The following is a 27,749-nucleotide window of genomic DNA, read 5'->3' as shown; positions in this document are numbered from 1 at the left end:
GAAAGAAATATAATATTGCCTGCCTGTGTTGTACCTCCTCAGGCCACGTGGGGGCAGCACAACAAGCTGTTACAACAACACTGAAGCATTTAGACACATAAGAACTTAGTTGACACAACAAAGAAACTGTAAAGAAACTATTTTCTATTAATAGATCCACCACATACAGAGTGACAGTCATTTGAAGTCCTGCTTCTGACCAACTGGTAAATGTAAACTCAAACCAAACCATTCACTCTTCTCTTAGCTCCGTATGGGGGAATAGCTGGTTCTTTAGCTGCTAAGTGCTCTGCTCCAGGTAGCATACAATGGTTTGAGCAGTGCATGGAAACAAAGTTGTCAGAAACCAAAACAAAGAGCTGAAGGGTGATTAAATGCTCCTTAGAGCCGAGCTGAGCTGCAGTTGGTTGTTAATTATCTGTGGGTTTGTTCATGCAGGCACTGCTTTCACAATACATTTAGTTTTATTTCTCCACTATTCACATGAAAATGTTTCGGCTTTAAAGCTTTATGTATTCAGAGGAAATAAGTGGGGCTGGGGATGAATGCCACAGTAAGGGTAGGGACATTTTGAAGGTTAATAAGTGTTGTTTCTTGTTCTGATGTTGGTCTTTTCATGGAATTTGTAAAAGAAATGTCCTTCTTAATCATCTAACTTGCTACACAGTGTTTGTATAGTTATTTGTAATTAGGGATGTCATTTTAAGTGAATTTAATATATTGGACTGAAACTCTTCCGTTATTGTTATTGTAAATTCAAGAGATGCTTCCTCTAATATGTTTCTATCTTGTCCGTGTGCTTCAGGCTTAAAATGAGAAGGGAGCGACGCCCCAGCTCGAGGAGGATCTCTCATATCACCACTGCCATTTCACATGGAGCTTACCTTTGAAGTTGGACTTTGTACAGAAAAGAGGATTAGAAAACAAAAAATAATAATGATCACAACAGCGACTACCCAGCAGCAGCCAGCATTCTCATGCTTTTCAGAGAACATTTTTAAAAGAAGAAAAAGTGACTACTCCTACTACTTTCTCATATCTACATTCCCACTGGATATCGTGTGATTTTTACAGTGTTGACTCTTGTTGAGCTCTACTGGCGACAAGAAACAGACAGAGGCCGGTGCTGAAGGAATGGAAATGTAGCAGGTCGACGAAGTGAAATGAAAAAAATGAATTGTGAAACGAATGTGAGATGGACGGAAATCGGTAGGAGAAGAGAAGGAAAAGGGATGTTTTTAAATTTCAGTTTTCACATCTGAGAAGATTGTGTCCTGAATTTTGTGGGTTTTGAAGAATTTTCAGTTTGTCGTCGAGCATTGGTATTTTGATGGGAGACAGGTTTGGATTGGTTTGTTTGAAGGTCACTGAATGTTTGTTTTCAGAACAGCGGGATGGACACGAGAAAGTAAAAGTAAAGAGAGAGAGCGAGCCTGAGAAGAGATGTAGCATAGTGGATAAACATGTGCTCCCAGCAGCCTGCTCTCATAGATTTACAATCCATTTGGTTCACTGTGTTTTTTCAAAAAACTAAAAAGAGAAAAAAAAAAAAGAAGTGCACTGAGATGCTTTGAAATCAAACATGGTTAACAGGGGATTGATTTTATATAATGAAGAGTCTGAAGAGAAGTTGTGGTTCGGAGAAAGGAAAGTGACAACGTGTGTGCAGCTGACGGAGAAACAGTTTTTGTTAACACTGCAAACATGAGCTAAAATGGAGAGACCTTCTGTTTCATTGTGGTCAACATGTATGAGCCAAGGGACATGTTGACCTTCACTCACAGAGCTGCGGTTACACGTGTAACCGCTCACGTCCTGAAGCAACGTGGTACGTCGAGTTTCCTGGTCGCCTGCTCTTTGTCCATGATGTGTATTAAAGAGGATATAAGGCATTTTTGTTTATAAAGGATTTGTGTTTCTGAAAAGAGAGACAGAGGATTGTTCTCTTGTTGAAAGGATAGATCTAAAAGATTCTTTTTTTTTGTTTTTTGTTGGTTTTATGTAAATGTATATTAGGGTCAAAACAAAAAAAATGGTAAAATGAAGGAAAAAAACAAACAAAAAATGGTGGACTTCTTAGTTGTATGTTAATATCACATTGTTTGGAAAGCACATCTCATTTGATAAAGGCTCACCATGTTTGTAAGCAAGAAATAACCACGTAACTTAAATGTGTGTCAAATATTGTCGAGTTATGCTGACGATCACCTATTTATATTTTGTATTTGTCAAAAAAAAGGTTACAGAGAAAATAAGTTTATCTGCAGTGTTCTTTCTAAAGGCAATGAATACATATGTCAAAGCAGACAGTGCTATTGAGGGGTCAGACAGAGGGAATAAGACAAGAGGTGACAGTGTTAATAAAAGTCCCTTCATTTTCTTTCCGATGCATTCAGACCGAGTTACCACCGGCCCTCCTTCTTCACACGTGCATCTTAAAGAGAAATATTCAGTCGTGAGCATGAAGAAAATCTGTACAGATGTTTATATTATGTTCTTTCCAAGTGCCAGTTTTTTTGTGGTGTCATTTGGATATTAACTAATTCATTTGTGTGCAGGAAGAGAGTACAGACGGACGAGTGGATCTGGATATTCTAGGCAAAATTTAAAAAAAAAAAGTTGCATCACACTGTATAAATTAAAACATCGAGTTTGGTCATATAGTATATATTTTTACAACGCTATAGGGTGAGCAGTTGAGATGCAGAAAAGCAGAGAGATACAGAAACTTATTGCCATTTCTTCCTCTCGCTTGATGAGCCTGCACTCACACTCCAGTGGTTTACGTGTACGCTGTCCTCTCCAGCTCGAACAGGAGACAGGAAAACGAGAGTCCAATCCAAGTTGGTATCACTCACGCGTCATCGAGTTGAACGGCATGTGCCTGCATTGAAGTCTGATTTTTCTTTGTGACGTATGTGACTTTATAAAGCTTGCATATTTTACACAGTGTTTACAAAGATGTACGTTGTGGTAAATATCAATAAACTACAAAAAAATCTTACTGTATAAATTTTAATTTCAAAGGTTACAAATAGTTATGATACCCAGCGTCCCTTTCGTGTGTCCTCAGAAGTGTGTGCTCTCATTGGACGATGCTGAACCCTCACAACATTATAGACCCACATGACTGTCTATTCCTGACTGCACTAAGCGGTACCACAGCCAAAGGATCCGGAGGTGTATTTGCATGCATTCAAAATAGAAAAAAATTGGTTTTGTGGATGTGCAGCACATTGTACATTTGCAAAATTTAAAAATCTAGGCCACTGTGCTGTAAAATAAAAGCAGGACATGGACACACATGGAATCAAAGAAATCTACCTGTGTAGATAACTGATTCAAGACCGATCAAAACAAAGTAACTGTACTACTCAGTAGCAGATGTGTTTGTACCTATCATGTGCCTTAACCTTTTCCATGGTATATAAAGATAAGTGTGTTTTATATAACTTTTTTCCTCCCTCTCGGCTGTCATCTCTCCATCACCTCGCCCCCTTTCTCCACCTGTGTCAAACCCGGCCTCCCCTTTTTCCCTCCACTCAACTCACTCATTCATTGTTTGTTCTGCAACCCCCCCACCCCCCCTTCCCCAAGACCTGAGTAGTTTAGACTGTTGGTGGGTTTCTGCCTTGTATGACATTGTATTATAAACTTTTAAAAGAGATAGAGTCATTCAAAAAAAATGGTTTTGATTTCCTAGAGGAGTGAAGTTGTTAATGCTTTGGTAGCGAGCAGAAGCTATGCCACAGTGACAGAATGTATTATGTTCATTTTACTAATACCCAGAGGCAAATATTACGCTTGTTAAACATAACGGAAAAATACTGGTTTGTAGAGTATAAATTTGGTGTGTTTTCAATAAATCATGCCTGGAAAGAAACTGTTGCCTGCCCCTGTGTCTTTTTTGATGAGGTTTCTGTTGAGACTCAAGGTGTAAGGTCATTATAGCGCCCCTTAGAGTCTGAAATTTTAATAACAAGCCGCTACAGGAGGGTCAGTCCCCCCAAATTACAAAAGTGAAAATGTGTTTATTTGTGATGTTCATAGTAAACTGTCCATATTAGATATTTGTTTTACCTTCAGGCACTAAATGGAAAAATAAATGGATTATAATAACACAAGTGAACATTTTCATATATGTTCTGTATAGATTATATGCAAATAGATGTGTATTAAATATCAGGGTTTTTTTTCAAGATATTAATTTAAATTGTATCAAACAACCTAATTGAACATTTTTAGTTTTTAGACGATTACCTATGACCCTGTGTGACTTTGTGAGCCATTTTTGTTCAGGCAAATATGTAACCACCACCTCAGCAGTCTGGGGTCCTTTCACAATAACAACATGGCTGCCTTGTGCAGAGGCAGACACCGGTGGAAAAGGACCAAGTGGTTTCATGTCCTAACAAGGACACTGACAGGTAAAGCAACAGGCTGCGTAGTTCTTATATTATCTGTAGATGCAGAGAACACACCGGGCTCAGGTTAAATGAGCGGAGGTGTTGCTGTTAGCATGAAGCTAACTCAAAAGAACAGCTCCTGCTAACTGTCTGTTATCATGTCCGTTCATGTAAACACCACTGATGTGATACACGACCACATTAGAAAACGCATCTCTCTGCGCTGTGTGGTGTAACTGTCCTGTTTGGCTCTGTCCGAGTCAGTATCAGCTGACATGAACCTCTGCTAAAGTCATTCAAAATAAACAGCATGTGGATGCTGCTTCCTGATGTTTGTCTCTACACCTGCTGCTCATTGAGTGTTTTTAAACTCTAGACACTGTTGTGTGTGAAAGTCCCGGAGATCATCAGTTTCAGACCAGTAACCAGCCTGTCTGGCTCCAACCATCATGACCCTCAGATCACTGGTGTTGCTGTTTGCTTGATATGATTTGATACCTTGCATCAGTGTTATATGATTGGCTGATTGGATAACTGCACCAATCAGCAGGTACTTAGGTGTTCCTAATAAATCGCTGTGTGTGTAGAGGTCATACTTACATATGACCAGCAGACCAACAAACTGCCCCAGCTCAAACAAAGCATCTACTGGTGGGATAATATGGTGGGAATAATCGATTGTATAAGACAAGTGTTAGTGTACATAAGGTGAGTTATAATATATAAGATATAGATGTATATAAGAGCACTTCTGAAAGTGTTAGTCTTGCTAGGTTATTGTGTAATATCCCTCTGTAGTTAGATCATATTAAATTGCCACATGTTTGCATGGTGTTATATGAAGAGCCCAACCAATATGGATTTTTGGTCACTGAAACCAATATTCGATAGTAAAAAAAATTGGTTAATTATTTATTATTTACATAATTGCTACTTTGTTATTAATCATCCATTCCGCTCATACAGAGAGGTCTGACTATGACCTGGTGGTTATTGGTGGTGGTTCTGGAGGGCTGGCCTGCTCCAAAGAAGGTAATATCGCTCATTCCCATTATTTCTTAATGTTCAGGTATCTGTGCCTCCTGATGCACTATGAACAGAAATTTCTATCTAATTTATTATGACATATCCTCTGTTTACAGCGGCACAGTTGGGACAGAGAGTTGCAGTTTTAGATTATGTGGAGCCATCTGCAAAAGGTAAAACTTAATTTGTTGTTGCAGTTAATTACAAAATTAAAGTTTGTTGTTTGAAGATTTAAACAGGTCATTAAGTCCTCTGGAAATACTTTTTAAAATAGGTACCAAGTGGGGTCTTGGTGGTACGTGTGTTAACGTTGGCTGCATTCCTAAGAAGCTGATGCACCAGGCCGCTCTACTTGGCACTGCAGTAAAAGATGCTAAGAAGTTCGGCTGGCAGATCACAGGGCCGGTGTGCCATGACTGGTGAGTCCAACTCAAGTTCAATGTGATGTATCTTAATGTTTCTCAGGCTCAAGGGAGAAGTCATCGTCATTCTGATATTCAATGTTTTCTAATTCTAATTTCTGAGAATTAGTAGCTGAACAGCACCATCTAGTGATCGCATTACAGTAAGACAGCGTCCAGGGTAGAAAATGATTGAGATTACATTATGCTGCAGCTACACACAGTCTTTTACGTTCTGTTGGAAAACAACATACATTGGATTGGATGTTCTTTTCTAAGAATAAAAACAGTCGCAGAAAATACTTTCAAAGTCTTAAATCAATTGAAAAAAAGAACAAAAGCCAAAGTTGAGAATAACATTTGAAGTGTGTTAAAGATTTAGTGAGTTGTTTTTTTTCCCATAAATAAAAATAACTTTATTAACTGTTCCTCTGAGGACACACACACAAACGCAGGCATATAAAGAGCTTCTTGTGTGCACTGTTAGTTTGTCTATGAATGCATGTTTCTAGTGTATTTATCACATTATGATGTGTTTTCAGGGCCACCATGGCAGAGGCTATCCAAAACCATGTGAGGTCTCTGAACTGGGGTCACAGAGTTCAGTTACAGGACAAGTAAGTGAGATCACATGTGCTCACTGTAGTTTTATTTGGTTCTTTCAGCGATGATGTTTTATTTAATTGATTGATTCATTTAAATGTGGTGATATTGGATGAACAGGAGATAATAAATAATAATTCCCAGTTTTTGTCTCCCATCATAGTTTTAATGTTTTAAAACTAAAACAGTCTCACAGCCGTACAACGGATATGATGTATTGCGTGTGCACAGCTGAATGACTCTTAGTCAGCAACTACATGTTGATTGAGTTACTGCCTGGAAGGCAAACAGATGTTCCCACTATTCCAACTATACATTACAGTTCAGTGTTTTCAAATTACTTTGTCCACATAGCAGCAGCACAGCTTGATTTATGATTTTAAAAAACCAGGACAAACAGATACAAAAATATTATAATTTAATTTTAGAAATTCTTCTGGCTCTTATCTCTCACTGTCAACTCCTGCAAACTAGAACATTTGCTGTGATATTGTTTTTGGTTTTCTTCTAAAAACAAAACTGAGGCTAAATCTTGCAACACAAACAAAACACAACAGGTAACAAATAATGAATTATCTTTCTGTACAACTAAATCTTGTTTTTAATATCTTTGTAAGTTTAAATTTTCTTGGTAAATGATTATTGTAGAGAAGAAGTAGTGGGAATACGTAGGAAATAAGTTGGGAGTGATAATGGGATGGTTATGAGTAAATTTGCAACAGTTAGTTACTGGTCTTTATTACTGTAGATAAATGCACCACTGTGAGAAACCTGTTTGTTTTCTGTTTTGCAGGAAGGTGAAGTATCTGAACATGAAAGGGAGTCTGGTGGATGAACACACTGTTAAAGGATTAACTAAAGCAGGAAAAGAGGTCAGCTACTCATTCACATTTCTTTCAATTTCTCAATTTCTTTACACAGTTTCAGTTTAGCCACCACTTGTATTTTTATCCTTTTCTTATAAATTTGCATCTAGATGAATTTAATGCTCTTTTAGCTTCTTAATAAAAATGAAGTGCAAAATCTAAATCCAAACCAACTTTGTGATCCTAACTTTCTATATATATGTACAACTTCATACTGACTGACAGTGCTGCTTGTCTCAGTGATTTCAGAGTGTTTCCATCGTCACCTGAATGTACAATACTGTGGAGACCACTTTCTGTCATTGGACATTTCCTTGTTTTCTAAAGGATATGAACAGAGACTTTTTCATGTCATTTCCCTCCTCTGTCCTACAGACCATCCTCACTGCCAAGAACGTCGTGATCGCCACAGGTGGACGGCCTAAGTACCCCACAAGTGTAAGTATCATCTTTATTATGATTTCTCTGCCAGTACGTTGTTGTTTGGTTGGTTGGATACCAGGTAGACGAGTGAGACAGAGAGGGAGAGAGAAGCAGACAAAACAACCGGAGTGAGGTTTGGTAGCATTCCATGATGGCACATAGAGTGCACAAGTCTCAACACACCGTAGATCGTAGGTTTTTGGGAGCCATCAATTATTGATAGATATGTTGATAGGTGACTGATAGGTTGATGGTTATGTTCACTGCTTTAACTCTTATTACAGATCCCTGGAGCAATGGAGCATGGCATCACCAGTGATGACATATTCTGGCTGAAAAAATCGCCCGGAAAAACGTGAGGAAGCTTTGTCTCAAAACACCCACCCACTCCCACCTGGCTACACGCTTGTATTAAACTCTCGTACTGAGGAGATATTAACAAGTCGGTGCCGTGTGATGGTGGTCAAATTGCAGACATTTTTCATTATTCCAGCAGCATTATAATATTTTATATAAAGCTTGTTGGCATCTTTCTCTATACATAGAGGAACAAGGGAAACAGCCTCTAACCTCTGTAATGTTAATGTCTCGCTCTACCCAGGCGATGCATTGCTCGCTGACACACCATGTCCTACTGTCACGCACTGTAATCACTCATCGGTGACATGCAGTTTGTTTTTCTCCCTTCCTGTCAGCCTGTCCTCGCCTCATGATTCAGATTAGCGGCGTGCATCCTGACCTTTACAGAACAAGCCCTTTAATCCAACCATTTAGCTCCTGTCATCACCTGGTTAATTGGTCCTTCCCTGACGTTTCCTCTTGGCACCACATGCAGACGGTGATTGGTGGTTGTGGTTGTGGTATTACATGGGTTGTGTCGATTGTTTGTCTCGTGGAGACGGATAAGCAGAAATTATATTTTTCGATGTACAAGCTTCATGTGTGCCTTGGCTGTTCATCTGGGGCCTCGAGATTTTAATTGTTTTTTTATTTAAAAAAATGTTATCTAGATTTTATTTGGTTTGTCTGATGAGTAGGGCTCGTACATTTTTTTGTAGTTGAAATGCTCCTTTTTATTCCCTTTTTCTATTGTTCAGGTTCAACAGTTCCTGTATGATTTTATTCTCAAATGTGAGAGGTGCCAAAAAAGTGTGCTATTCTGCTTTTTAACCACTTGGTGGCAACACAAAATCATTTACAGTCAACAAATCAGTGTGAACTGTCCTTTAACAATTACCACTGTAGCATTCACCCATTCAACAAAACACCCGTGTATAGGAAGCAGAATTATCCTCTCAGAGAGAACACTTGAGTTCAGGAAGTCCTTTCATGTAGGTGTGTGTGACAGTTAGTGCGGTCCTCTACGTCCCTGCAGGCTTCAAGGGGTAAGATGTGGGTTAGCATTAGCTCCATGAGCTGGAGCTGTTGTGCTGCAGAGCTGTCAGCTGTGCAGGTGAGGTCCAAGTGGCTGTTTCTGCTGGTAGGGCTGGTGTGGGAGGGGGGGTCCTAGCGAGTGATGGGTGTCTAATGGGCCTTGGAGCACACACACAGCTAAATGACAGATTTGGCCCCAGGGCCGAATCCCAGAGCCGGCTGCCATCATCACGCTACTGGGAGAATGCACTAAGCACGTGCCAGCAGGACTCTGATACTGGTCGAGATGGACCAGTTAGAGCCGTGTGTTGAGTTGTGTTGGGGATGATGCTATTTAAATTTACAATGCAACATATTTATTCTCATAAAAATATATTAACTAGACTTGAGGAAGAGTAGGGAAATAAAAGCAGGAAAATATAACACCATTGTTTCAGTGCACCTGATCATATCCATCCCTATGCTAAAACCACATAGGATGTTACATAGACTTACAATGAATCAGAAAGGACAACAAATATAAACTGAACAGTTAAGTTATTTGCATCAGATAGATGATATCATATGTTGCAAATTGCAACATGTTTTGTATAAGTGATTATCAATGAAAAATAATGTTAGCCTATCAGAAGTTCTTTTAAAAATCTGTAATATTGCCTCATTTCACTTTTCCAACAAAAATGGAACCTATTCAAATTTGTCTTGAAGTTTCAGATTTTCTCCACAGCTTATCAATCCTGACAAAATGAGAAATGCTTTCAGGATATGAAAGGAACAGTGAATGAAAATGTCCAAACTGGTCTCGTATCAAATGCTTCGTTTGCAGCAAGACACAGAGGAGTATCCAAATCTGTGTTTCTATTATCACTGCCGAGGAACTGTCTGAGGTTAACAAACAGTCACACGATCAGCAGAAAACCTCCTTTCTCAAGACTTGTGGGTTCAGTTGAAGCCTTGTGGCTACAAGTTTGACCCCCCAGTGCTGCAACAGAGCCAAGCCTCAGTATTTTTATATAGTTTGTTGTGTGGCTCCTTGTCCAGTTTGTTACCTCAGGCGAAAGTCCAGTGTAAAATGAGAAATGAACCATGTGGGGACGAGACGGCCTCGCCCTTTCTCACTTTGGCAGCATTTCATTATATTAAACATATTAACTGTTTTGACTGTTTTCAGTAATCTAGCATGGCGGTTTTGTCTCAAACATCGATAACAATCTAAGTGGGGAGCGGGAAACAGATTCATGTTACTAAACTTTTGTGCAGCTGGCCACACGTCGATACGCCGAACAGACTTTCACTGTAAAACTTTTAAATGAAACTGTTAGGGACTGTCAGAGATTAAATTTCCCATAAGCCGCGGCCAAGAGTCAATGCTTTCATACCCTATGCATTTGTGGTTCATTAGATGGAAATATTTTTTAAATACTCATTTAGTCAATTCATTAAAAATACAAAGACACTATGTTTCTACTCGCTCTTGAATCTTTTTGTCTTTCCAAGTACACACATCTCTGTCAGAGTCCTCTACGTGTATGGCACCTCTTTTTTATCCAGGGTTATTTGTTTCCTTCCAGTTTTGGAAGAGTTAGGATTAGGGTTAGGGGGCTAACCCTAACTCACTGTCTGGACATCTACTTGCCATTTTACTAGTGGGACTAGCAGGAAAAGTTCTGGAAAATGTCCAGAGCAACTGACTCAGACATTTTGCGTTCTCACATACAGCCCCTCCAGAAAATTTGAGGGAAATGTTCAGCACATGTCTGAAAGCAGCTTAAGTTTCTTTGTATTCAGATAATCCCTCACTTGTAACTCTCCTTGAGGTTTCTGGGGAGGGGGGGTTCTCCCATGTTAAAAGGGTTTTTGTTAAGCCTAATTAGGCAAATTGTGATTTGTGAATATGGGCTATAGAAATATAATTTGGGACGGTGAGCATTCACTGAGTCCATTTCCCAAATGACCCCATTGTAGAAAATGGTTGTAAAGATTCTAATCAGCATCATCTCTTAGATGTGTATCAGATCTGTACAGACCAGTATTAAAATACAACCAGAAGCAGTAGGTGAGAAGCAGGGTTAGGAGAAAGGACACAGTTTCTCAGTGATGAAAGTGTAGAATCAAGCTAAAGCTCTTTGCCTAATCTTCTTTAAGCCACTTCACAATACGTGCTAAGCGCAGCGGTGCGTTACACAGACGTGGGGGAAATGGGCACTGGGGCTTTTAGTGGTTAGTGTGAGCATGGACGAGGGCAGGAAGTGCTGCAGGCACCCAGAGCTGTCAGGTGGAGCAGACCTAAAGGGAAGCAGGTCTGAGCCGAAGTGGGTTAAAACAAGGGAGAGAGGCCTCATCCATGCGGGTGACTGGCTTCACTCAGCAGACTGATGTGCGGACTTGAGCCATGAACATGGCACACCCCATCCGCAGGGATTAGCCTAAATGCTAGAAATTAGCCCTCCTCAACCAACAGATGTCAGTGCTGGATTAGACTTGTGATTCACCTGGACCACACACACGCACACCTTCACAGACACACACACACACACACATTGCTTTTCTGTCCCCTTCTTGTACATTTTCTTCACACCTCTTGACTTCCCTCTCAGGTGGTAAAGTTCTGTAATTCATCGCCTCTCTAATTCCAGGATTTAAAGTAAACATTTTCAACTTTGGACCTGCTTTGTTTTATTTGGCCAAAAGTGTGCTGCGCAAATGATGAAATGTATTTTTATTGTATTATTAGTTTAGCTGAGAGCTTCTCTTTATTTGTTTTTTGCAGACTTGTGGTTGGAGCCAGTTGTATCCTTTGTCTGCCAGAGAGCTGGTGAATGGAGCCAGCGCAGAAATCCCCCGGTGATCAGTTGAGAGAGTGTTAAGTTATTGATTCGATAAAATATCAGTTTCAAATTCCATTACTACCTTGAGACTGGTCCCAAAAAGTTTTTACATTACTGTATTTACACTTCATTTAGTAAACCATGATAAAATAAACATTACGAAATTTTTTTTAAAACAGTAAAAGCAACTTTGTGAAATGACTGTGACTTTTTAAGCTTCATTCTTAACGGTGCTCTCTGTAAATGTAAATCAAGCACTTGAATCCTTAACCTGGTGTTGCTCAGATGTGGCCCTGGAGTGCGCAGGGTTCCTCACAGGCATCGGCTTGGACACCACAGTGATGGTTCGCAGTATCGCCCTCCGGGGGTTTGATCAGGTATTGCTCTCTGCCCTACAGCATCACCATCTGATTATCATGATGGTGATTTCATCATGTGTGAATGTGAGTATTCTCTCTTTCTTATGCAGCAAATAGCAGGTCTAGTGACAGACTACATGGAGACGTATGGGACCAAGTTTGCATGGAAGTGTGTCCCAAAGAGAGTGGACAAACTGTCCTCAGGAGCCTTGCAGGTAACCTGGACCGACACCCAGACAGGCAATGAGCACAAGGACTCCTACGACTCCGTGTTGTGGGCAGTGGGTGAGTCTGTGTGTCATCTTGATTGTGCGTGTGTGTGTCACTTCTTAACGACAGTTCATCAAAATCAAAAACTAGAATGGCCCTCAGTAGAGGCCCAACAGTCCCCTTATGAAACCCAATTTAGATTCACTAGATACAGATTGTTATCGGGATCCACACCAAATTCCACACACTCATAAATATCAGTCCCTGATGTCCCTGTTTTTTTTTTTCATCAAGACCCATGAATTATTGAGAAATGAAAATGACAAAATACACCCTATCATCACACATATCACATCCCTCCACCATGTTTTGTGGTATTCATCCAGTATTTTTGCGATGTCCTGCTAACTAACCGACGAACCAACAAGCACAGATGAAAACATTACCTCCGGAGGTACCTAATGAGGGAGGTAATATAAGCAATATGCTTGATGAACCCTCTTCTCCTCCACATGAAGATCAGAGCAGTCGTTCAAATACAGACAACATCCCTGAAGTGGTCGTGGCTCATTGTGTTGGTTGTAGAAACATCAAAGCTGTAGGCTTGAGACTAATGTCACAAAAATGACGGCACAGGACATGACAGCATAGCCTCGCACCTTGAATATAATACATTGACGCTGTGTTTAAAGGAAAACTCACTTGATATACTAAAGACTTGTGACTTGACGTGAAATTTGTTGTGATTGACTCGACTTGATTTGCACTTGACTTTCGACTTGTGTTGGACTTGACTCAGTGAACAAAAGCCTTTCCTTTGAGGTGCTAACTGGGGTTTAAATCAGCCTTGGATTGACTAATCTAATTGATATGGAGTTGAGAAACATGGTTTAGATGAACTCGAAACGTGTCTTGTCTCAAGTGATTTGATTATGAAGTCAACTTGCAACAACGTGATCAGATATTAAAACACCTTTGCTATGAAATGAGTTAAATCATTAGTGAGTGCAGTTCATAGTACAGTGATTAACCCCTTATCCCCTATTTTCCAAACTTATCTTGGGACGGCATGTTAATCTACACCTGTATTGTTTCCCTGCAATGTAATAATAGATCCCTGACATAAAACCAGGCTATGACTGTGTTCCCCCGCCACCATCAATTTCATTGTCATCCTCAATAGAGTGCAGTGTCAGCAGATAGAAGAAGAATCAAGGCTGAAAACAAAGTAATAAAGCCTGAGCGATGGGAATGGTCAGGGGAAGTGTTAATCACCCAAAGCTGGCTCTCGGGTAGGAGAGGGGCAGGACGGGGCAGGATGCACCCAGGCACAGGGTCACCACATTCCCCTCTTTGTTCTCCCTCTCTGCGCCTTCCTGCCCGTGCCAGCCCTGCGGAAACCAACCCTGCATCTGTCACTGCCATCCCTGCCCACGGCCCTCTGCCTGCCATTACCACCAGCTCTATGCCTCCCCTCTCTCGTCTATACATTCTCTGTTCCATCATTTCACTTGTGCCATTCCACAAGCAGTGTGAGTAACAATGGAGGGGACTTCCATCAGAGCCGCAGCCGTCAGTTTATTTGTGTTGAGCGCTTTCAAAGACGACGCCGTGCTTCCGAAAATCTGACTTCCAGGTTTCTTGCTTTATGAGCGTGTGTGTGAGTGTGAGGGAAACAGCATCCTTTTGCTCCATGCGTGTGACAGTGACAAGGATGTGCGTGACCCCTCAGCTGAAATGACGTTCGTTCTTCTCGCCCGCGGCGGAATTCCCACATGGTCTCGCCATGAGGCTGCTGGTGAAAATGCTATATGCAGTGAGTGCATGTTGGGTTGGTGTTTGTCATTACATGCGTGAGATGCTGCAGTGAGTGAGAGTTCACACCAAAACTCTGCCAAGAACTTGACATTTTGAAACCCCCTCCAAAAATATTTTTGTCCTAATTCACAGAAACTCTTCAAGCCTTTTAGTTTTGTTTGTAGCCTCTTTCACATCGTATTTTTTATCATCTGCTGCTAAATCTTAATCACCACAACTTAAATTTCCATCACATTAAATCAAACCTTTCTACTCATCAAAAGTTTGTCCAGAAATTGTGAAAATACCAGTAGCAGTTTCCTCTTATTCCTTTTATACCTTTACTACATTCACTGTATATCCATGACGGCTTTAGTTCCCATACAGTTCAGTGAGAACCAGTAAGAGCCTGGTCTCTGCTCTTTGATGTGTGCAAGCAGGAGTTATGAGTACAAGGCCACTTCCCTTTACGCTGACCTTACACTAGGGCCAGGCAGTGTCCCAGGCCTCTGCGGAGTTATTAAAGGCCAGAGGGGAGAGGGGGACAGTATCACCAGCGTCTGCTACATCCTTCTCCACGGCCCTGCCTGCCTCCACCTTTCCCCTGCTCCTTCCTGGCCTCATGGCCGCTCCCCTGTCCAGGTGTGCCCACAGAAACACATCAGGAAACAGAACATTTCCATTCTTCCTGTCTGGTTGCAGATAGTGGACACATTCGTCATCCTCCTCACTTTGCTCTACAGTACTCGAGGATGTCATTTACAAACAGTTTTTAAAGCACATTTGCCTCTTGACGATCAAGTTCCTGATCTAATGTTGCTCTTCTGTCTACATCTTTCTGTATTATCAAAAATATAGATAATCATACAAATGAATCAGACCAAGAGGGGACTGTGTATATTGTTCATTACTCAATCATATTACATAGATGGTTTCTGGGCAAGAGCGTGATTACTGTGATTCACAGACCATAGTATGGAATCACACATCTCATTTCTGGACACTGGTAATTAACACTCACCCAATGGATTTTTTTGTTTCATTTTCCTTTCCCTTGATTTTATTATTATCCACAGACAACAACTATTTCTTCAGCCAGTTAGATCTTAATCTATTTGCATTATGAAATAAAACAAATTTGGTCTTAAATGGATTTTGGGCAGCCTGTGCAATCTCTTCTCCCAAGAACAACACCTCCCCTTCACTTTGCTCTCCCTTTTGTCTTTGTTCATTTGATTGATCAGATAAGCGTCCAGCTCTCATTTCAGCTTTGTTGTGGCTATTTAGCGTAGCGGTCTGTAGGCTTCCTCTTAATGTCCAAACAGGCTTTGTTCAGGTCGGCCCATGTGTTTGACCACAGTCTGTGTGTGTCCCAGCTCATACCAAGTCCCTTATCAGCCACCTCACTGTTGTTGTGTTGTCGCCGTACAATGGAGATGTTTTCAGTGCCACAGTTCAGCACTGAGTGGAATTACAGACAGGAACGCCTCATATGGACAGAGAAAGTTTGAACACAGCAGTCAGATTCTACTGATAAAGATCTTTGTAGGCCCATACTGTTAATCTCACTGTAACTGAAGCTGAAATGTAATATTTTCAAAGCAGAAAAATCTCAAGTATAAAGTGTTTCAGCTGCGGCAGCTGTCAGAGAGGTAAGCCCTCCACAGGATGTAGACCTTAATGGACACAAATCCCCCACACCCTTTGAGCATCTATAGGTTATATAAAAATACATACAATGCAGATCTAATTTACATCTAATGTTTGTGCTGTGAACTGGGTTAAATATTCATCATTATATTTGTTTTTGTATTTCTTGGAAGATCATCTTCTTCTATGAAAGGGCTTCTGTATCTGTTATAAACTGGCAACTGTAACTGATGTAGAAACAGGTAACGAATGATTGATGACTCAATGTAATCAAACACAGTAATCATATATAATGATATATGATTACCAGATCTTTTGTGTCATATAAAGCATTCATTAGTGTGTTTATACACATTTACAAATCATTTACGAATAGGTTTAAAATAGTTTACGATGACATGTTAAACTAGAGTTTGAAGGGAAACCTCACCAACTGTCACACTAGGGGCACTAGAGGGTAGTTGCACGTAGTTAGATGAACTGCCCCAAATGATGTCACTTGAGTCCACATTGGAGTTGTGAGTTAGAAAGAAGTGCGCTGACCAGATCTCTGTAGCCTGCTCCTCATCTCCGCTTGAGGCTGCTCCTCATCTGTGCTGTTGAGTGTAACACACCTGAACTTCTTAACCAGGCTGTCAGCAGTTATATTTTGGGACTTATATTAGGTTCCAGATTTTTAAATAAATGTACAGTAGCTGTCCACAGTAATTATATAAATATTAATTGCTGGAGTACTGTTGACCATACATCTATCAGTTCAATCTAAAATTCCCAAAAACTCAAGATCTACTTACTAAGTTTCTGTTTTCAGCTGTTTCTCATGGCCTTCAACAGATAGTTTGATTACTTGATGAGGAAAGTGAGGAAAGTATTAATATATAAACAAATAATATGCTATATGGCTACAGACGTTATGTCATCAATCATTCACTGATTTACATTGTTTATACACCAGTTACAGATGTGTTTTTAAGTTACAATTGATGACAAATACTGATGGATGGATGGTTGGAATGATGGAATCTGTTTACAAAAAAACTGAAACTGTTGTAAATAAATTATAACATTTTTAATATTTTTATACTTCTCCTAAATGAAAATGCTTGGTATGAGTATTGAGTCTTTTGCCAGAAACGTAAAAATGGAAATAAGAAAATCTGATTGGATTGTGAGAACATACTTTCCTTAGGAAGCTATACGTATAATACTAAAGTTTACACCAACTAGAGAGTAACATGGACTATTCCAGTGTTGTGGCAATAGACGACAAGAAAATATTTACAAGTGCTGCTTTTGGGAAATGGTCATGACTGGCCCACTTCCTGTCCGTCCTCCTCATCTGTGCTCTCTATTCCATTCAACCACCCATGCTGCAGAGCACTAGACAGGTCCCTGTAGCCCACTGGTCTGAGAAGAGGGGGAGCGCGTTGTTCTCCGGCTCCAGTCAGGAAAAAGGGTCTCGGCGGTTTGTTGTTTTTGCCGTCCGATAGAATCTACATGGGTACCTCGGGGCCGGGTGTTTATTATGCTACCCAGGCAGGTTATGAGGAGCTATGGAGAAGGCCGAGGAGGCAGTGGTTCATGCTCCATCACCATGGAGACTCCGTGTCGACAGCATCAGTCAACCGTCTCCCAGGAAGTGTCAGAAATCGCACCTCTGTGTGTCCCATGGGATCGATGGGATAAGCGATTCCCAGCTGCTCATCATTTCTCCTCCTCTGGAGCTTTTAGCTGTCCAGATGTTTTAGTTAATTGCATGTTTTGTCCAACTACTTGTCCAAACCCCAGAGATATTCAATTTGCAATGATACAAAACTGAGAAAAAGCAGGAAATCACACTTTGTACCAGCCAGTGTTTGTCAGCATCATCATGGCAGCAATGGCTCTAGGGTTGTGACAGTCAACCACAAATGTCTCTACTCGTAGGATGAACCCTAATAAGTTTTATCTTCTGTCATTTCCTGCACGTTCAGTTCAAAGTTTGAATAGCTTGAACTTTCCTATATGGATAGGCACTTTGTATGTATAGTTATGGTTTTCAGACGATGTAGTCTAATAGCTTTGGTGATCCCACGACTTTTCATCTAGTCCTTTCATCAGGTCAATTATTTTTTAACTTGCCCAGTACTTCTATCAGTCTGCTCTCAGATTTGTGCTGAGTGCTAATAGGAAAATGTTAGAATGCTAACCGGTCAAACTAAGATGATGATCATGGTAAACATATGTGTGTTATTAATGTTAAGCATCAGCATGTTAGCATTTTCATTGAGGCTATGTTAGCATGCTGATGTCAGCGTTTAGCTCAAAGCAACATTGTGCCAAAATACAGTTTGTAGAGATGCTAGCATGGTTGTAGACTCTTAGTCTTGTTGGTTTATAAATGAGCTATTATTGGAATTATTAAGAAGTTGATAGTTAATGATTATGATTAACTATTTATTTCAGCAGTTGATTTTCTCTTATTTCATTAGAAGACATCATATAACTAATTTCTAAAGGTAGAGCTTCATAATACAAAATATTGCACATCGTCGCCCCCTGAAGGTGAATCAGAGGAAAACCACAATCCTGTTTGTTTTACACAACCTTATAGTTTTAGAAAGCCCTCTCTCATTAGTGTTTGAGCTGCAGATAGCCTCCCTCTGTATAAGCTATCTTAAGGTTTTTGATTAGTAATATTCACAAATTTCTGTGTAGGATGGGGCTTAAGGTCGTGCCTGAAAACCTGAACATAGAATGTTATGATCACTATAGAGCGCCTGTCTCCTCTTCCACACCTCCCTTTATAATTGTAATGTAATATACTCTTCTTGTGTTGTTTCCTCAGGTAGAGCCCCTGAAACCAAGGCACTGGGCCTCGACAAGCTCAGCGTGCGCCTCAACAAGGAGACGGGGAAAATAGTTTTGGGTGCTGACGAGTCGACCTCGGTGCCAAACATCTATGCTTTCGGTGACATTGGTGAGGTAGGTTTTGTCAGCACTTGCCACACTGATGGAAGAAACAACGCTGATAACATTCGGCAATAGGAAAACACAGCGCAAGTCTGCAGTCTTAAATGGAAATCCACACTGTTCAAAGTTACTGGAAGTCCACACCCACGTCAGTTATGGCTCGTCCAAAAGTCTGTCATCACTAAGTGAAATGTGGAATCAATCACCTACAGATAACAGCTCTGGAAAATTTCTATCATTACAGTAAATACAGAATCATCCCTCTAAGTTATTTTCACATCAATACCTAATTAATACTGGTTATAAACTAATACTATTACATTATTCAAATGTGAACAGAAAGTCCACTCTGAACACATCCACATTTTTTGTTGCTTTACCTGAAACATCCTACTGCTTGTTCACACTGAGTAATGCATGAGTCAAATTAAAGAAAACATGTTACATGTAGCAAGACTCTGACACAATCTCCAGTGTCCACGAATGTTGATAAATCAAGACAAATCGTATTCATTAAAACTTCAGATCTTGGCATATAATTATCAGACTCAAACTTTTTCTTCAGTCAACCACGTTGTTCTTGTCCATAGTTGTTTGTACAACAGGAACAGGAACTGCTGCAGCATTAGGTCTTAAGATGCAGATTAATTCAAATGTTGTTTAAAAATGAGCTCAAACTCAGATGTAGATAATTTTAATTTAAGCCTCGTCTTTAATAACGTTTTACAAGTCTTCACCAGAATTTGTTGGGCAGGGTCAGATTTTTGTCAAGTGTTTTCATCAACACTATAGACCAACTCTATTTTCTAGCCAGTTGCAGGCCCATCCATTTTAAATTATTCAGTAAAAATCAGATTAGCTTTTAGGGCCTGTTTTTATTGCTTTCTCATTTTATATTTTTGGCAGTTTCAGTCGAACTTTACTTTACATGCATATGAGCCTCCTCTTATTACACACACAACCTCCAGCTATTAGACAAAGATTGTGCAGGATGGTTCAGGGCAACTCTGACTTGTATTTTATTTCCCCAAAGTTAAAATCTCTCATTTGGTTTCCACTACTCATTTCCACCAAGACCTGTAAAAATACCTTTTTTTTTAACTTATTTTTATTTTATTTCATTTATATACATGTGTATGTATGTGTGTATGTATATTTACATACATACACATGTATTTGTCCATACTATAAATTAATTAGGTTTCTAGGATGTCTGATATAAAAAGGGATAACCTCTAGTTAAGAGCTAAAATCAATAACAAAATACAATCAATCAGAGTTACAGTGAGATGAGACAAAAATTCAAAATTCATGATTATGATCTCACAGGTAGAACATTATTTTGTGCACATATATAAAAGAAAGATTTTCCAGCAGTGGGCACTTGGCAGAAGACTGAATACAAAGTGAAGCCAGTGGCACTGTGTGTTCAGAGCGGCTCCAGCCATGTTAATACTAGTTCTACCTGCTCAATGTAACGTCAGTGTTGTGTTTTCATCACCACCAGCTGTGCGCTTCCTTCCTGCCTCCCAGGCCTCATGACACACACACAGAATTGCTGAGCGTCTTTTTGATTGACAGCTGGCTTTGATGAGTCGTGATTCACCCCAATCTGTCTGTCAACTTTTCACGGCAGCGGGGAGGATTTATTTTCTTTTTTTTTTTTAAAACCGAGATGGTTTATATATCTCTCTATTTGTCCATCGCTGTTATTCTTGATTTCAGGAAAGAGTGCCAACAAATGCATTATAATGACGAATGCTGTGTGGTGTGTAAACAGTTACTGGAATACCAGAGCGCACATCCACATACATGCAGAGGTGCAGGAGGTGTTTTGGACAACAGGATGTGCGATGGTAATTTAACAGGTTTAAGTCATGCCTTTAGAATTGCCCCGCAGCCCTACTGTTTCCTGTACCATTCAGTGTGTGTGTGTGTTTTGGCAGACATCCAGGACAATAAAGTCAAAAACATAGAAGCAGAGATTTGTGTTAGATAGTTTGAATGTTTTAACTCTCACCACTTGTGTCAGTCAGTCACTCACGCTTCACCAAGTGTTTGTATTTACACTATTTCTGGGCTGTATGCTTTTAAAAAGGAACAAGCTAAGTCAGATATTTCATTTCAAATAATTTGTGATTACATGTTTACAGATGAATAAATGAGCATTTCTCCTGTTTTAGGGTCGTCCTGAATTGACACCGACAGCAATTAAAGCAGGAAAACTTCTTGCCCACAGACTGGTCGGTCAGAGCACGGAGCTCATGAACTACGACAATGTAAGACACGCACACACACACACACACACTGACAAGCAGCTATTTTTCCTCCAATTTCTCCCGGGTTTGTGTCTTTGTGGCCTTTTGAGCTCCTTGTTTTATGTTGCACTAGACGTAAATAACAATATAATACGTTCTGGAACTTTTTAGTTTGAGTATCATATGCACCCAAACCCCCATCTGACTAAACCCCCAACTTTTCTGCAGGATAAGTTTAGAATAAACATACAACATTTTTCAATATATCATCATTCTTCATCATCTTATATACACAGAAATTCATCATTCACCAAGTCTTAATGGATGTTTGAATATAGTGTTGAGTTTCCCTACCTACATATAATGGGAATTTCTAAGACTGATATACTGATGATCTGTTTGATGTAGTTTTGGATTAAAATAAATAAGTTAAAATATGTCAGTATTTTGGATATGTTAGTATTCATAAAAGTGAAAGTATTCCTGAGAGGACAACTGGAGTTAATATTCCTGTGTGTTTGTGGGACAGGTGCCCACCACAGTATTCACCCCTCTGGAGTACGGCTGTGTAGGTCTGTCTGAGGAGGACGCAGAGAGGAGACATGGAAAAGACGGCATTGAGGTAACATAGATGTGTCTTTATAATACTTTTATCAGCAGTGAATTTACAACTGTAAATAATTCCAGAATGTATTTCATTTTAAATAAAACCCTCTATATGTCCACATTTCAATTTAAATTACAATAAAAAGTAATTTTTCATAATGACTTATTCAAATTTGAAAAATACGTTTTACCACTATATATACTAAAAGAATTATGTGCATGACTTAATTACACATGAGGATTAGAGGAGGTGAGCCCTGAACCCTTAACTAGCAGTCTTTAATGTAGCGGTACAAGTGGCCACAATGTATTGAAATGCCACTTAATATAAAACATTATCATTTATCATATACATATGTTTTTATGTTAATAATGTGAACAGCAGTGCTTTGCTGAAGAATTGAAAATGGAATTTCAAAATACTTTTACAATTAAATTTGTGTTTCTGACGCAGAAATAGCTTTTTATTACAACACCATTGTAACTGTAACTTTGTTGCATTATGAGATTTGTATCTTTACCAATAAATGATCGGCCACATGCTACACATGCACAAAAGTACAAAGTCATGCTTCAACTGGTAACAACCTGTATAAGAAATACATGTACCATTAGCCAGCCATAAACCCAGACACACACACACATACAATGCAAAAATAAGCAGCTCTGTGTTTTACCTGCTTGTGTACGCACATGCTGTGCCAGATACTAGCTAACACCTGCAGGAGGCTGTAGATAAACGGTTTAGCGGGCGAGGTGGGGCTCCCGGCTGTGACTGACAGGCGAGCAGGAGGCCTGATTGAGGTGTGTATGGGGTGATGACAGGCGCGCTGAGATCTGAGGAGGAGCTGCAGCACCAGGACCCCGACAGCTGCACGGCCCTCACAACCTGTGTCGGCACGTTTTGCCCCGTAGAATAAAACGCACTCGACGTACGTCATAGTCAGGACTTTTGAAATCTCTCGGCATCGTGAGCAAGCACCGAGATTTTGATTTAGCGTTTACACAGATTGTATCAGGGTGCAAGAATCAGTGCGTACAAGGATCCGCTGTATTTTAATCATAGTCGTCTTAATCAGCATGTAGTGATGAAACATAATACACAGGATGTAAGGAATGAAGCTATGACCTGATACGACATTCAATGAATACTTTTTTTCTTTTTCTATTGTAAAATAGAACTTTCAAATAGTAGTGAGATATTAACTGACTTGTAATGCATCACAGTGCAATTCAAGTGCCTCCTTTTTCACAATGTCAGTAACCGTATGTTTTTACTCTTATTTTACTCTGTCACTGTACAAAACACACAAGACTCCCTCAGTGTTTTTGTTTTAGCTAGTGAGCTTTGCTGGTTTAAATAAAAGTCTGCAAGAGGTTATTTTAATCACTGTAAATACTGATTAGCTGAAGGCAGAACACAAAATATAACAATAATACATGCTATATCATTTAATTTCTGTTTATATTACTTGTCCTCTCTGTTTGTCTGTGTAGGTCTACCATGCTTTCTACAAGCCTCTGGAATTCACTGTCGCCGAGCGTGATGCCAGCCAGTGTTACATAAAGGTAAGTTTGACCTGCAGACACATTATGAGTTGTTCTATGTGATATTTTGAAGCAGATTTTTTTTTATTTTGTATTTTATATGCTATGCAATTAGTTTTTTTTGCTATAAGTTTGTGCGAGACACACTCAAGTGTGAATGCATTTATTGGAGGACAGGAGCAGTACAAAGTGTTGCCTCCTGCAGCAGGGTAGTGGGATTCAGACTGCCCACATTGTACGAGGGATCAATACAAACCTCTGAGTACATCTGTGGCCTAGTGAATCAGATTTAGGATCCACTTTTCCTGGTCTACCTACTACAAAGATGAAAATAATGTGCAACGTGCAAATATGGTTAGTTAGACAGGAGGACAACAACCACTAACACCTTGCTGGCTTCACCCCCTTGCCTAAACTTTGTGTTTTTACTTCCTCAGGTGGTGTGTGAGCGAGGTGGAGATCAGAAGATCCTGGGTCTGCACTTTACTGGTCCCAATGCAGGAGAAGTCACACAGGGCTTTGCTCTGGGCTTCCAGTAAGTCTAGATTACATTTGTGGGCACATTCCGTGTTTTTGCTGCATTTTGTGTCCAATGGATCAACTATCAGTTATGGTGTTGAGTTTATGTATTTTAGCTTTAGAGTCAAGTTGATGATCAGGACGGAATATTTTCCGGCTTGGTTTGATCTGGCTGTACATCTTTCCACAGTCACCACTCGTCAATCTAAATAGTGATACATGTCAGACTACAGCAATAACTTTTATATACTGTATATGTGTTATACATTTTTCAGAAGATATAGAAGTGAAAAAATTGTTACTTCTGTAATTTTTATTTGAAATTGTACATCTGACTAATATTACAAAGGGCAGGTAAAGTAAGAGTTTGGTGGATCATTGCTACTCATTTACTTTAAAGAGGTATAAACAACAGTCTGCCTCAGTGAATCTCTACAACACATCACTGATACAGTTTAAAGGTGGCTCCTCTCCGAGCTCTTCAGTAGACACAAGCTTTGTTTCAAAATAAGTTACACACCATGTGGAGGACAAGCACGCTCTTACAAAATGACTGATGGCACAAAATTACAAGACTCATTAAAGCATAGATCACTTACACAGTTGTCAGTCATGATACAGTGTGAGTAACAGCAGCTTGAATTAACTCTGTGTGTGTGTCTGTGTGTGTCTCAGGTGCGGGGCAACATATTCCCACCTGTTGCAGACAGTAGGCATCCACCCAACCTGTGCAGAGGAGGTGGTCAAGGTCAACATCACCAAGCGCTCCGGCCTGGACGCCACTGTCACCGGCTGCTGAGGTTAAGCCCCTCGGTCTCTGACCACTGGTGAGCACACAGGGTCCCTCAGTGACAGTAGAAAGAACTTAGCCTGGGTTTATCGCGCTCTCTCTCTTTGTCCCTCTCTGGCTGTAATATGGCCCCAAAATGGCCCCAATTTTCACAGTGCTTTGTCAGATTTATGACGTCCCTCCTGTGCAGTAGGATCTCATTTTAGGACAGGCATGGATGTAATCCCTGGCTGCACAGGTTATTGTCATTGACATGTCATGCCTTAACCAAGACTATGCTTATCCCATATACATGCATGTTATATGTATGCTGTAGAAATGCATTGGTTATAGATCAGGTTATCGAGGCCACAGAGTGAGCTTCTTTTAAATAAACAGGCTCATCAATCAGGATTAAGGCCCGTGCTCAGGGTTGTGTTGAAACCATAGGAGAAACCTGGACTGAGCCCTAACGTTTTTCTGAATATATATTCTGCAAATATTGTTGTTTCTCTGGCTGTACTTCCTGTCCATTAGTCTTAGAGGTGACACATACCACACACCCCCACCCCCTCCTCATCCCCCGTGACACTGATGGATGGCCCCAGAGCCGTCGCTGCAGCGACACCGCCCCATTTCCCATGGACACACACAAACAGTTGGCAGGCCGCCTGTCCGTCAGCCAGCAGAGAGCCTGGCCTAGGGAGCCCCAGCTTGTTTAGGGCCCAGCAGAGTCCAACAGCAGACCCCGGGACTCTTTCTCTTCCTCCCATGCCCTCCTTCCTCCCAAGTCATGCAGGAATGTAGATGAACCACAAGCATGTGCTGTCAAAAGCTGTGTGGATGCCACAGCCCAGGCCCAGTGCAACCCTATCTATTGATAACAGAACTGTGAGAGCTCTATTACAGCTGCACTACTCAGCCCCGCCCAAAGGTGGCACTATTGCCCTCCAGTTCTCCCCTATATTTCTGAGCCAAAAGAGGAAGGAGGGATAAAGTAGTCAGTGGATAAAATATAAGTCTGAATACATTCAAGTTGCACATTTAATCCCCTTAATCCCTTAAAAAGATGTGTGTTTTGGGTGAAGCTGGGAAGCAGGTTGGCTTTATTGGTGCCAAACTGATAAGGGTTATCTGTTGTGTATTTACATGGGTGACAGGTTAGGCCTCAAGAGTCCTCACTATCAAAGATAAGGGGAGTTGTTTATGTCAATAAAGCAGTGATAGACCCCCAGAGTTTGCCAAAGTGTTTAAATGTTCCTCCAGCTGCCTGTACTGGACATCTTGGGTCTATTAAGCAGAGGAGGAGGAGAACTGTCAATAAGGATGTCTGCTGCAGGAATCGGGGCAGCTAAGAGTAGGTTGGTGGTTGTAGTTTATTTTTATTTGAAGTCTAATCTGCCCAGTCTGATTAATGATTTCGATGAGGGGAGTGACAGCGTGCCAGGAGATGGAGAGAGGAAAAAGAGAGAGAGGGCTACCAGGTTTATTTGGACCGGGGCTGGAGGAGAGAGCTGAGTTTCAGCCCTGGTTAGGGAGGGAAGGGGGATTCCTGTGTGCTCTATTCAGGGCCGAGGTGCTGACTGAAGGACCCTGACCTCCGCTCAGCAGGAACAGCTTGACTCTATCACTCGGAGCACAGAGGGCTCACATACTGCGGTGCCACGCAGCAGGGGCCTGGGGGGGGGGCTCGGGTTGAAGGGACGTTTGGATGGCCTGGGGACGGACGGAACCAAACAACCAGCCAACCCACACAACACCGAGCGGTAGCGGCGTGTTTGCCCAGGGTAATTGAGTCTATGTTCCTGAGCTTAACGAGCCACTTCAGAGACCCCAGGGTGGGCCCAAGGCTGCGTGAGGGAAGTCATTGAGGCCGTTGGTGGAACTGTAATGTCTGTTTGCTTTTTACCCTCCACTTCCCCTCTGCTTTGTCTCATCTGCTCTGTTATTTTATACACAGTCCAACTCCTCACCAGCATTAAAGGAAATTGTATATTTTTTTTCATTTTTCAAGACAGAACTTTAAAACACAAATGATTTCTTTATTTGTTGGTGATGGTTTACTCCGGGCCCAAACTTCCACACCAGTTCACCTCACCTGTGTCCTGCTGAGCGGGGTCATCTTTCAGGTCGGCCAGATAATGATGACCTGCACTAAAACCCAGAGCTGGGGAGTGCAGGCCTGATGTCACCTGGCTGACAACTTTAGTAGATGTAAATAGAGAAGTGTAATTTTCCATTAAAGCTTTGTAATACATAATTTATATGTGAATTAATAAGTCATTGGAATGCAAAGTGTCACCATTAAAGTAATGATGCCCATTGATTGACTGATCACTGTTCTATATTACTCATCTGTATTGTGGATTAATGTGCATGAATGTGCACGCGTATACATTGTAATAGAGTGCATGTGTGTATATAATGAGTTCTTTTTCACTGGGATGAAACAAAGAGCTTTGTAACAGAGAGAAGAAAAAGCGGTTCACAGATTATTTTTGGAAATACAGCATCTTTTCTTTCTTGCTGAGTTTGAAAGGGAAGATTGATATCACGCTCATGTCTATTCGCTAAATATGAGGTTACAGCCCGCAGCCAGTTAGTTTAACATAAAGACTTGGAACAGAAGGAAACGGCTAGACTTTGGTTATGTGCAGAAGCACTTTTTTCACAGGTTCAGTCAGTACATGTGGTCCAAAAGAAAAATCCAGAGAACCCCTGATGGAGTACATGTATATATGTTCCTGTGTGGATCTGGACGCAGCTATCCTAAACTTTGCTATAAGGCTCCGTCTTAATATTAAGCAGTGTCACACGGGGTGGTCACATGTTGACCCTGAGTCGTCTCTGCTGACAGGCAGCTCTGCTATGCAGCCCTGTCACTCAACCCTCTGCACCAACAATGGCAGAAATTCCACTGTGTTTGTTTGGTTAAGGACAGAGCTCTCTGAAACCCCTGAACCTCCTCGGGATCCACAGCAGCCTCACTCACCCTGAGAGGAGAGTGAAGCTGGTGTCAGTCCGAACCCAGACAGTGGGAGTAAAGTTCACCCGCCGCCTCAAGAATACCTAGCCCCATTTAGCAATTGTGTTTCTTCTGTCCCTCCACAATGGAGCAAACAGGCATAATCCACCTTGAAATGCACTTAGTAGA

The 27,749-nt window shown here is 40.8% G+C and overlaps 2 protein-coding genes across 9 annotated transcripts in view; both read left to right on the top strand.

The window, feature by feature from the left end:
- The window catches only part of arvcfb (ARVCF delta catenin family member b), a 236,519-nt gene extending 232,636 nt beyond the window's left edge, over positions 1-3,883 (top strand). For all 8 annotated transcript variants that reach the window (XM_047341131.1, XM_047341128.1, XM_047341127.1 and 5 more), the window contains one exon: positions 806-3,883. Coding sequence is in view for 1 of the 8 variants with exons in the window: in XM_047341129.1 (XP_047197085.1) it covers positions 806-811 (6 nt within the window). In the remaining 7 variants the exon portion in view is untranslated. The remainder of the gene's footprint in view (positions 1-805) is intronic.
- Positions 3,884-4,326: 443 nt separating this feature from the next.
- txnrd2.2 (thioredoxin reductase 2, tandem duplicate 2) lies at positions 4,327-26,921 on the top strand. The gene is made up of 17 exons (XM_035166377.2): positions 4,327-4,427; positions 5,373-5,438; positions 5,549-5,605; positions 5,707-5,851; positions 6,376-6,450; positions 7,230-7,308; positions 7,678-7,740; positions 8,010-8,080; positions 11,870-11,889; positions 12,213-12,304; positions 12,397-12,571; positions 18,771-18,907; positions 21,079-21,174; positions 21,683-21,775; positions 23,257-23,328; positions 23,745-23,842; positions 24,502-26,921. The coding sequence occupies exons 1-17, from the start codon at positions 4,352-4,354 to the stop codon at positions 24,623-24,625; spliced, it is 1,539 nt and encodes a 512-aa protein (XP_035022268.2). The 5' UTR covers positions 4,327-4,351; the 3' UTR covers positions 24,626-26,921.
- The last annotated feature ends 828 nt before the right edge of the window (positions 26,922-27,749 follow it).

Source organism: Hippoglossus stenolepis, chromosome 9, assembly GCF_022539355.2.
Source record: "Hippoglossus stenolepis isolate QCI-W04-F060 chromosome 9, HSTE1.2, whole genome shotgun sequence".
Classification (NCBI taxonomy): domain Eukaryota; kingdom Metazoa; phylum Chordata; class Actinopteri; order Pleuronectiformes; family Pleuronectidae; genus Hippoglossus; species Hippoglossus stenolepis.
The sequence above is the reverse complement of the archived record's forward strand: the minus strand, read 5'-3'. Positions and strand labels throughout refer to the sequence as shown.

Excerpts from the sequence above, each read along its gene's own strand:
- txnrd2.2 (XM_035166377.2), top strand. The coding sequence starts at position 4,352 with ATGGCTGCCTTGTGCAGAGGCAGACACCGGTGGAAAAGGACCAAGTGG. Across the intron at positions 6,451-7,229 it reads AGAGTTCAGTTACAGGACAA|GAAGGTGAAGTATCTGAACA; the intron begins GTAAGTGAGATC and ends TCTGTTTTGCAG. Across the intron at positions 18,908-21,078 it reads CTTTCGGTGACATTGGTGAG|GGTCGTCCTGAATTGACACC; the intron begins GTAGGTTTTGTC and ends CTCCTGTTTTAG.